Genomic DNA, 11,396 nt, shown 5'->3' with positions numbered 1-11,396 from the left:
TTCTCTGTTCTCTGAATGTACTTGATGTGATACTTCTTTCAAGACCAGATCTGAATTTTTAAAGAATGATTTCAAGCGACATTTGATGGCAGCAAGCATTCAAAAATCTCTGTGTGTGTGTGTGTGTGTGTGTGTGTGTGCACGTGTGTGTCTGTTCCCTTTGGGCACTGCCTGCTCCCAGCCTGCAGTTCAGCATCTCTAACAAAAGCTCTATAAGCAGAGTGTGCAAGGACAAGACAGGAGACCAATGAGAAGAATATGTTTTTTCCAACATTAGCCTTCTCAAGCCTAAGTATGGCCCCTGGGGGGGTTCTAAACCCCCATTTTAGAAATACTAGGAATAATGTTCCTTGTTGTCCTTTTGTTTTGCTTAATACCTACCCCCAAATTCTCAGGTGTCAGAATCCTGAAAGCAAATGCTGGAGCTAAGGAAAATACTTATTTATTTATTTATTTATTTATTTTTAAGGAAAGAGGATTCTAATTGGAACTGAAGGCTTCCTTTTTAAATCCACAAAGCTGGATGGATTTCCTAAAAGCTCTTGCCCAGCTTGGTAGGAGAGATGGGTGAGGGAGCCCCAGACACCTCCCTGGCTAGGCTCACTTTACCCTCTGTTTAGGAATTCACACTGTAACACTGAGGCACACAGCCGTTCCCAGTCTTTGGGGGCAGCATATGAGCTTATGGTCAAACCCATACTTCGTGCTATCTTCTTGGCCCTGCCTGGAGAGCCATGTGGCAGGGCTACCTTAACACCTCAATAATCCCTCAGACACTCAATTCCACCTTTACTGGAAATAGTGTTATAAGGTGACTCCTTTCAGTTTTTTAATTGTTGACAAGTTCAAAGAGATATTTTATTCTCTGCTGCCCCTGCTTTGGTGCAGCCTGTGCTCCTTCCTTGTGGCTTCTGGGAGTCCTGCTTTTTGCTTACTATTTCTGACCTCCCTTTCTCCACCAGGTGAAGGGCAATGAACCAAGTGCAAAGACACACCCTCAGTTCTTCCTATAAGGAAGCCCAATCAATCAAAAGGTGGCCACTTTGCTACTAAGTACTTTTGCCTTTAGATACCTTACATCCAATAAAAAGTAGCTTCCTGGAATTTGAACTTTCTCACCAGCCCATCCCACCCCCAACCCCAGCCTAACAGGCTTATGCGGACTGTGAAAATGGGCCTTCTCCTACCAGCAGTGGGTGTCCCGGGCACTGAGCTTGCCACGTGATACTAGCGTCTAGACCCTGCAGAACCATTTGGCTTGCAGAAGGCCAAGGTGTGTCGGGTGGATGAGGTAGGGAGGGAAGCAACCCCTCCTTGCTTGTCACAGTAAAGGGCAGCAGAGGCAGCGACACCAAACCACTCTCGTGCAAATACCCAGCAAGGATCATCCCAGGAATGGCAGGTTCTCCTGAATGCTTCCAGGCTAGGAGCTCAGACCACCAACAGTCTGGTTTGGGATCAGTCACCGGGACTGAAGTTTACCTTCCTAGATGCCATTTATTTACACTGTCCTTTCACCTCCCTGATCCCCACGTTCCCCATGGCCACCCTCTCCCCTCGGCCTTTCCCTCTCTGTGGACATCCCCTGCAGAAGGCTCAAGTCCCCGAGGTTCTCAGTCTGTGCTAACAGTAGAGGGACATCCTGCTGCGGCGCATGGCCTCACTGATCAGGTAGGCAGGGCTCAGCTCCGGCTCCTCGGTCATGATGGCAATGTTCTGCCACTCCCCCGTCTGGCTGGACCTCTTGATGGTGTCCACCACGCACAAGGCATACAGGCAGTCGTCGAAGGTGGCGGCCATGGTGAGGGGCCGCCCGTCCCACGTGCGCCGGTCGTCCTGGTCCTGGAAGGCCTGGCGCACCGCCTGCATCATCTTGATGGTGCCGCGTAGGTAGGGCGAGGGGATGTCGCTGAAGGCCTTCTCCGGAAGCAGGGAGTTGCTCACCGGCGTAGCGTCCTGCACCAGCAGCTCCTGCTCCGGGGCACTGTTGCGCTGCCCGTACAGGTCAGTGCCCACGGCCAGCAGGCGCCCGGCGGAGCCCACCACAGTGACATCCTGCTTGAACTCGCCGGGCACGTTGAAGTTGAGGGTGACAGTGCAGCACACCCCGCCCTCCAGCACCATCTGGAAGGTGCAGAAGTCGTCGCTGGTGATCTGGCGGATGCCCTTGATGTGGTCAGTCTGCTTCACGAAGGTCTTGAGCAGCCCGTGGACCTTGACGGCCTTCTGGCCGGTGAGGAAGGTGAGCAGGTCGATGATGTAGGTGCCCACGGAGTGCAGGCCACCGCCGCCCATCAGGTCGTCGCAGCTCCAGTTGTACTTCTTGCCCAGCAGGCTGCCGCCGTGCACCTGCACCTCGCACACCAGCGGCTCGCCCACGTAGCCCTCCTCGATCAGCTGCTTCATGCGCACGAAAGCCGGCAGGAAGCGCAGCACGTTGCCCATGATGCTCATGAGCTTGGGATAGTAGTGGGCGGCCGAGGTCATGCGGAAGGCGTCCAGCGGCGTGGCCGTGCGGTCGCATATGACGTTCTTGCCGATGCCTGCGGGTGGGAGGAAGACAGCGGTCAGCGGGGCGGGACCATGTCCGAGCGCGCATCCCTGGGTCAGATCTTAAAATATTTCACATTAATAGAAAAAGAAGGCCAGATGTGGTGGCTCATGCCTGTTGTCCCAGCACTTTGGGAGGCCAAGGCCGGAGGAGGCCTTGAGCCCAGGAGTTGGAGGCCAGCTTGGGTAACACGGAGAGATCCTGTCTCAATAATAATAATAATAATGAGCCAGGCATGGTGGTGCATGCCTGTGGTCCCAGCAACTCAGGAGGCTGAGGTGGGAGGATCACTACAGCCCAGGAGGTCGAGTGAGCTATGTTCTGGCCACTGCACTCCAGCCTGGGGACAGCAAGACTCTGTCTCAAAAACTAAAAAATAATGAAAATAAAAAGAAGATATTCTATATATTTCAATATTACTTTAAATATTTATGTTGCATTACTTAATTTGTTTTTTGTTTGTTTTTGAGACAGAATCTCACTGTTCCCCAGGCTGCATTGCAGTGGTGCGATCATAGCTAACTGCAGTCTCAAACCTCTGGGCTCAAGCAATCCTCCTGTCTCAGCCTCCTGAGTAGCTAAGACAGTAGGTGCTACCATACCCAGCTAAACTTTGTTTTTGAGATGGAGTCTCACCCTGTCACTCAGGCTGGAGTGCAATGGCACCATCTTGGCTCACTGCAACCTCCGCCTCCTGGGTTCAAACGATTCTCCTGCCTCAGACTCCTGAGTAGCTGGGATTACAGGCGCCCGACACCATGCCCAGTTAATTTTTGTATTTTTAGTAGAGGCGGGGTTTCACCATGTTGGCCAGGCTAGTCTCGAACTCCTGACCTCATGATCTGCCCACCTCAGCCTCCCAAAGTTCTGTGATTACAGGCGTGAGCCACCATGCCCAGCCATTTTTTTTTTTTTTTTTTTTTTTTAAAGAGATGGGGTCTCCAATTTTTTTTTTTTTTTTTTTTTTTTTAAGAGACAGTGGTCTCCTTACATTGCTCAGGCTGGTCTCACATTCCTGGTCTTAACTGGTCCCCTACTCCCTAAATCCCCAAAGTGCTGGGATTACAGGTGTCCTGGTCCCAAAAGGCCATGAATTACTTAATTTTAATGTTAAACATCTGGTATTGATTTAAATAGTAAGGTTTATTTTAAGATATTTAAATAACCTACATTTTAGAAATGTTTAACAATATTTGCTAAAGTAGTATAAAATGCTTCATTTTATATTTTATTTATATAAATCTATAACATTTTAAACAGAAATAGATTTTGCTTTTATATTATTTAAATACAAAATATAAAAGTACTATTAAAGTATATGATATAATCTTTTTACATATAAAATATATCATTACAGTTATATATAAAATGTTTTATATGTTGTATTTTATGTTTAAAATATCATTTTTAGTAAAAATGTATTATTATTAAAAATCATAAAGTGAAAGGAGAAGAGTATCTGTATTTGGAAAGAATCAGAATACATAAGCTTAAATCCTAGCCAAGGTGTGTCTAATTAAGTGTGAAGAATTTCTTAATGATACCCTTTGAAGGTCTAAGCTTTTGGCTGACGTCTTCCCCTCTCTGCCCCCGACGATTCCCCGGGATTGTATTTTGAGCATTATCGTGCTTGTTTATTTTGCATTCTAGATTAGGGCTGGCAGTGGTCACAGATGTGTTTGTTTAAAGTTTTTCTTTTCCTATAAAGAGCGGATATTACCTAAACCTGAGGAGTTGGCAGTGCCTGTTTCCTCCCCGACCCCCATCTGCTTCAGGGTGGGGTGTGTTGCTTTTGGCCAGTGGAGGTCAGGCCAAATAAGAATTACTCTTACGTGATGACTGTAACGTGTGTATAAATTACAGGGAGACCAAAATGCCTCTCTGAACCCTTTAGGAGACTAAGTGGTTCTGGGTCTGGGGAAGACAAAGGATCAAAGGAAAGGAGAGTGACAGGGGAATGAGAAAGGGATTTATTCCATGGAAGCCAAGAGTCAAGGAAGAAGAAAAACAACTCAGTTGGACCTGGAGAAACGGCCAACTTGAGGGCAAAAAAAAAAAAAAAAAAAAAAAAAAAAAAAAAAAAATACACAGATTTCTTAGCAAGTCAGATAAAATAGATGCTAGGTGAAAAGACGGGAGTCAAAGCACCTGTCCTGGGGCAGGTCTCTGTGGTCCAGGCACGCTCACCCATAGACCCTCTAAAGGAGACCTGGGCACTCCAGTCACAGATGTGGGAGAGACTTCAAGAGAAATGGGGTGATGAGACACACCCCACCCTATCCCACTTGTCCTGACTACAGCCACGAACCCTTACAACATGCTGAGCTAAGATGGGGTTTTGTAGAAGTTGTGCGATTGCAGATGTCTGTCCAGGGCCATGGCCTGGTACATGGCTTTCCCATTTTCCCACTGGAAGAGCTAGCCACATCCTAGTCAGTGCAGATTGGAGAAACGAAATACAAACGATGGCCGTCAGTTTCCATGTGCACATCCAGTTCTGGCCCTGAGCGAAAAGCCCGGAGCCTACAAAATGACCACACCTCCTTGCCTTTTCTTCTATGTTGGCAGAGCTGGGCTGGTCCCCCTGATGGGCATGAAATAGCAGTGAGAAGCTCTTTTAATGCTTAGCAACCAGGTGAGGACTGAGACTCCAGCAGAGAGATGAGATAACACTGGTTTGTATCACCAAAAGTGTCACATACCCGTGTAACACTATGTTCTGACAATATGATCCTGTAGGCATGAGGCTCATCTAAAACTGGCTCATGCTACCAGGAACAGATTTTGTAAATGGAGTGGTAAGTCACTGCAGGGACAGGTGACAAATACTGCCAAAATCTGCCTCACACCCATTGGTATAGGCTCTGGCCTCTGCTACACTCTACCTCAAGGTGTCCAAAAGCAGGACCCTGACTGCCATCTCCTCAGTATACACTATTGGTCATATTAATGGTACTTAAGAAAAGTTTTTTATTTTTTTATATTATAAAAACTACAAAATAAAATAATAAAAGAGGAAAAGAATAATTAGAGATAAATGATCCACACCTCTTCCCTACACACCCAAAATAATGATTGCATGGAATTCTTTGCAGCTCCATAGATAAAAAGATTCTGATGAAAGCTTCAGAAAATGTAACATGAACATGACATGATACACAAAAATGCAACTCCATCCCTAGACTCCTGTGTGGATTCCCCAGGGATCTGAGATACAGACATCTCTTTAGGCTATTTATTAGGTTGGTGTAAAAGTAATTACGGTTTTGCCATTAAAAGTAATTGTGGTGCCCTCTTTTAATGGTAAAACCGCAATTACTTTTGCACCAACCTAATACATATGATATGGCTTCACATTATACAGTAAGGTCCTCGAGGATAAGGGTGGGTCTTTTAATGCGTAAGTCTCCATTAATACCCACAGCACCTTGTGGTGCATCTAATGTGCAGCAGGAACCCAGCAAACCTTGTTGCCTGCCCCACCTCTTTGCCCACAGTCTTTTGCAACATTCACGCTTTACAGATGGGTCTCAGCAACATCTTAACACACAGCATCTTCAAAAGTCAAATGAGACTTCTAGGAATTTATCATAAAGAAATAATCCAATATGCAAGCATGGCATCTTGCCCAAAGATAGTTTTGACTGCATTATTTATTATAGCCAAAAACTGGGAACAGAGGCTAGATGCAGTGGCTTCATGTCCATAATTCCAGAGTTTTGGGAAGATCACGTGTCCGGAGCCGTGAGGCCCAGAAATTGCCACGGCCTCTGTTGCTTAAGCTCCGCATTGCGGAGACAAGATGGCGCACTTCCTGGTTCTTCATCATCAACTTTTCCCTCAGAGCCCGAACTTTTCCCGCGCGCTGAGTAGGTAACTTCCCCTGCCCAGGAAAGACTAAGTCTACCGAGCATGCGCCTGGTGACGTCTCTCATTATTCTCCTCCCCGCCTGCTCTGCCGCACTTCCTCTTCCCTGCCAGCCTATATAAGGCATTGCACCACCGCCATTAAACGAGACTTGATCAGGATACTGTCTTGTCTCCATTTCTTGTGTCTCTTGTCTCTCTAAATTCCCACCCCCTCCTCCAAGGTCTGTGTTAACCATCCCGCTGGACGGGACAATCACGTGAGGCCAGGAGTTTGAGACCAGTCTGGGCAACAGAGCAAGAACCCATTTCTTAAAAAAGGCCAAGTGTGGTGGTGCATGCCTGTAGTCCCAGCTACTCAGGAGGCTGAGGTGGGAGGATCACTTAAGCCCAGGAGTTAAAGGCTACAGTGAGCTATGATTGTGTCACTGCACTCCAGCCTAGGTGACAGTGAGACCCTGTCTCAAAACAAAAAACAAAACAACTGTGAACAACGCAAATACCCAACAGAAAAAGGGGTAAGTCAACTGTCATGCAGCCATATAATAGAATATTGTGCAAACATAGAAAATGATGCTTATGAAGACTTTTCAATGGCAAGTAAGATGATTATGATGTAATGTTAAATGAAAAGGGCTTATTCATAGACATATATGATCTCAACCCTCTCTAAAATGACAAAAGAAAAAGAAAAACCCTAGGAGGTTAACTGATTAGTAGGAGTGGTTGGATTAGTAGGATTATGATTGATTTTCTTTTCTTCACTATATTTTTCCACATTTTCTAAATTTGTCATTTTATGGTCAGAAAAAAATGCTAATTTAAAAAATCCACAAAAAGACAGGAAGATCTTTGAAGGACAGCACTCACAATAATGGGAAAAGGGTTCTCCCAAAGTCTAGGGGAGTTGGCAGATCCCAGATTCATGGACCCATCCCAGTTCCTGAGCCCCGAATCGCTGGTAGAAGGCTCTGCTGACCCTGAACCTTGAAAGCTTCAGAGGCCTGGGCTCTGTTGCCAGGTCTTATTGCTCCATTTGCTCAAGACCTCTTTATGATTCTTAGTGAAAGCTGTGGACTCTCTCTGAAACATGCAACTCAGACAGATGCACAAAACTCTGCCACAACCTGAAGCCCATGCACGGATCCCCTCCGGTTCTGAGACCCAGGCATCACCGTACATTGTACAGTAACTTCTTAAAGCCTTTGGGACATATTGTTAAAAATAAGATAATCCTTCCAGTTCCAAAAGGAATGCAAAATGCAGAGCCCAGGGCTCTGAAGCTTTCAAGGTTCAGGGTCAGCATAGCCTTCTACCAGCTCTCCGGGGCTCAGGAACTGACTGGGATGGGTCCATGACAGCTGGGACCTGCCAGCTCCCCCAGACTTTGGAGAACCCTTTTCCCATTATTGTGAGTGCTGTCCTTCAAAGATCTTCCTGTCTCTTTGTGGATTTTTTAAATTAGCATTTTTTTTTCTGACCATAAAATGACAAACTAGAAAATGTGGAAAAATATAGTGAAGAAAAGAAAATCAATCATAATCCTACTAATCCAACCACTCCTACTAATCAGACTGCTAAGCAAAGTTTGTTTTCTCTGCATTCTGGACAGTCTTCCCTTACCCTACCTCTCTCAGGGGGCTTCTGAAGAGCCCACTCTGGGATCCTCAAGATCCTCAGATTCTTTCTTTTTCCCAGCTTTTCCCCACCCAAATATTCCCTATCAAAAGTTTCTTGCTAAAGGAGCATAATCCTAAGTCTTCTAGTCAGACACTGTGTGTCTGTGTGTGCGCGCGCACGCGTGTGTGTAGGTGGATTAGTGTGGCACAGAGCATTCCTCTCATCCCTGAAACCACTTGCAATGTAAAGGGAACTTGCATTGTCTCAGTGTGTGGTTGACATACCCCACAATCCTGGGTGTGTCAGATGCCATTCACTGTATGCTGGGATTTCTCCTGAAGAAAGCACACAGATACCTGTCCTGCAAACTGCCTGTCTGTCAGCCTGGGCTTTGGGCCCGGCTCTCCAGCAAATACCACAAGTCTTTGATGTCCTCATGACGATCATCTCTCTTAGCATGGTGCCTCTCTCTCCACCCCAGAGAAAAAACCAAAATGGCTCTTTAGAGAAAAGCACTCTCTCCCCATTTAATGTAGGAAATAAGTAGAGGCAGTCTTGCACTCTTCCCTAAGCACGTGGCTATGGCATTTCTTTGACTTGTAGTAAATAGATTCTACCAGGGAGATGGAAAATGAGGGGTTCAGGCAGAGGCAGAGGCAGAGGCCCTTTTTTATAAGCCCCTTACCAGCCATGGCTAACTTCCTAATGGAGAAACCTACAAAGGCTTTCCTCCTTTTGTCATGAGAAAAGAATACTGCCCTGGGTCACTCTGCACAGCCTAAGGAGGCCATCTGCACTTTCTCACTCCTGGGTGAACAACTTCCCTGAAAGGACGAGGGAGCCACTTGTCCCATGCTGCATCCACACGCCTCTGGGAGCACCAGGCCAACACACGTTCTTTAGGTCTCAGGTTTACATCCTTTTGTGGCAAAATGTGGTGCCCTCTTTCTAAGGCAAAAGATCAAAAACTTTGGGACTTCAAACAATTTCAGAGATAAAAATCATGCTGCAGGGAAGTAGGCAAAGGGACTTGGAACATATGGACTTTATTTCACTCCAGATTAACAGGCAGCGAAAAATGAAAAATATGAAAACAAGAAGTGCCTGAGAAAGTATGTTTTGTGTTTTGCCAAGCCCCAAACATTTCCCGGGTGGTAGGAGAGGTCTGGCAAAGTCCTCTGGTGCTCAAAATGATGGTAGAGGAACGGGAGGGGCTTTCTGCGCACATGCGGGTATGATGGATGAGGGTCACTCTGCTGCATCCATCCAGGACTGTGAGCCATCATGCCATGGCTCCACGCTCAGCTCGCCCCACTGAGGGCCCTGTCCCTCCATCCAGAAATGGCTGTCTTGGATGGTTGCTGCATTTGTCAATGTGATACAGTGTGGCCACGGGTGAGTGGCAGAGAGCACACGGGGACTGGCCTGGGTCTTCTGGGGAGGACTTTACAACTCACCCCACAAAGACCAAGCAGCCCTTTGTGTGAGAACAAAGAGCTAAACCTAGGTCTTTTGGAGGCTTTGGGGCTTGAACCAACTTAAATTTTTAAGACAAGATCCTCTCAGCAGCAAATAAAGCAAAGCTATCTGTCCTTAAAATGGTGGAGCTGAGAGATACCTTCTGACCTATATCGCTGTGCTGCAGTTAGGAATAAAATGAGATCCGTGGGAAACTTCTGGCGGGTGAGAGCGCTATGTGCAAGGCCGTGTGCCTGCTCTTCATCAGAAGCTTTTAAGTTAAATAATTTCAGAAGGAGCTTTACTGCCCTCCTGAGATCCTTCATAGGGAAATGGAAAATCGGCTCCCTCCGAAGCCTGCTGAATGTGCTCTCTGTAACTGAGCCAAAATATTCATGGCCCTCCTGAGAAATCTGTGCTATAGGGAAGAGTTTCCAGCCCAGAGACCCTAAAGCCCTTCAGGCAGCTGCTCCCCTTACATCCTCCAAGCTCAGGGTCTCCAAGTTGTGGCTGAGTCTCTGCTCCTATCTCAAGACAGATCAGAGCTCTGGTGGGGCTGACACTTGATCCAAATGGTACCCCCACGAGTCTGGGCAAGGGGCTTCCCATTCACACCTCCAGGGAAAGACGGAGCTCTGTTGTCCCACAGAGCAGGTACCTGTTGCTGCCCTTCATCAGGGAAGTTATCCCTGGGTACCTGGAGGATGGCTGACACCTGGCCACCCAGGGACCAGGGCTGTTCCCTAACATAATCAGCCTGGAACCTCAAGCATCCCTCCTCATGAGCACATTTCCAGTCACGCACTCCCTGATCTAATCATGGTGGAAATCTCGGAGGCAATGCTACTTTCCCACCGGTTCCTCCCCGTCATTCCACTTGTGTTGACAGCCCCTTATCTTTTCGAAGCCAAAACGGATGCTAGTTCTGCAGGCTGGCTTGCAGCTGTCCCAGCAGACTGGCAGAGCCCCTGAAAGAAGTCCCATCAGATACAGCTTCCTATTTTTTCCTCACATTTGCAGAAGGTAGAGACGGCTTGCTTTGCATTTCAAGTAGGGAACTCATTATCTTCATTTATACTCTGTTCCTTCAACATTTCTGTGCTAGGCACTGGAACCAAAAAATGAGTAAGAAAGATGAGTACGAGCTCACAGTCTAGTAGAGGAGACCAATCAGGAAAGGCGCGATTATGGGATGCAGATCTCAGAAAGTGATAAGCAATGAAACCATGAAGGAAGGGCTGCCCAACCAATCTGGGCATGGAAGAAAGTTTTGCTGGACAGGGAACATTTGAGATGGGTTCTGAAGCATGCATAGGAGCTTGCCTATTCATCATTTAGAAGTTTGGGTCAGGTATAAAAAATGGTCTAAAATAAGATTAATGGTGTTTAATGTGGAATCGGGGAACTGCTAATACTGGACTATTTATAAAAACTATTGTGTGTATGACTGGGCGCGGTGGCTCATGCCTGTAATCCCAGCACTTTGGGAGGCCGAGGTGGGCAGATCGCAAGGTCAGGAGATTGAGACCATCCTGGCTAACACAGTGAAACCCCATCTCTACTATACAAAAAATAAGCCGGGTGTGGTGGTGGGGGCCTGTAGTCCCAGCTACTCGGGAGGCTGAGGCAGGAGAATGGCGGGAACCCGGGAGGCGGAGCTTGCAGTGAGCCAAGATCGTGCCACTACACTCCAGCCTGGGCGACAGAGCGAGACTCCATCTCAAAAAAAAAAAAAAACAAAAAACAAAAAAACTGTTGTGTGTGTATCCTGATGCACAATTTTCTGAGAGAGGTTCATTAGAATCTTAAAATAATCTGTGATTCAAGAAAGATTAAGCAGAATTGGAGTTTAGACCAAAGAAAAAGAAAAAAGCCAGGTCAAAGAGAAATCTCTGGTTTC

General features: G+C 46.8%; 1 protein-coding gene across 2 annotated transcripts in view; it reads right to left on the bottom strand.

Moving 5' to 3' along the window:
• Positions 1–242: 242 nt before the first annotated feature.
• GFOD1 (glucose-fructose oxidoreductase domain containing 1) overlaps positions 243–11,396 on the bottom strand; it is a 125,807-nt gene continuing 114,653 nt past the window's right edge. For both annotated transcript variants that reach the window (XM_010357131.2, XM_030929303.1), the window contains exon 2: positions 243–2,543. In XM_010357131.2, the coding sequence (XP_010355433.1) occupies positions 1,624–2,543 (920 nt within the window). In that variant the 3' untranslated portion in view covers positions 243–1,623. The remainder of the gene's footprint in view (positions 2,544–11,396) is intronic.

The sequence above is a fragment of the Rhinopithecus roxellana genome, chromosome 4 (assembly GCF_007565055.1).
Source record: "Rhinopithecus roxellana isolate Shanxi Qingling chromosome 4, ASM756505v1, whole genome shotgun sequence".
In the NCBI taxonomy this organism is placed as follows: domain Eukaryota; kingdom Metazoa; phylum Chordata; class Mammalia; order Primates; family Cercopithecidae; genus Rhinopithecus; species Rhinopithecus roxellana.
Note: the sequence above shows the minus strand (reverse complement) of the source record. Positions and strands in the feature narration are given on the sequence as shown.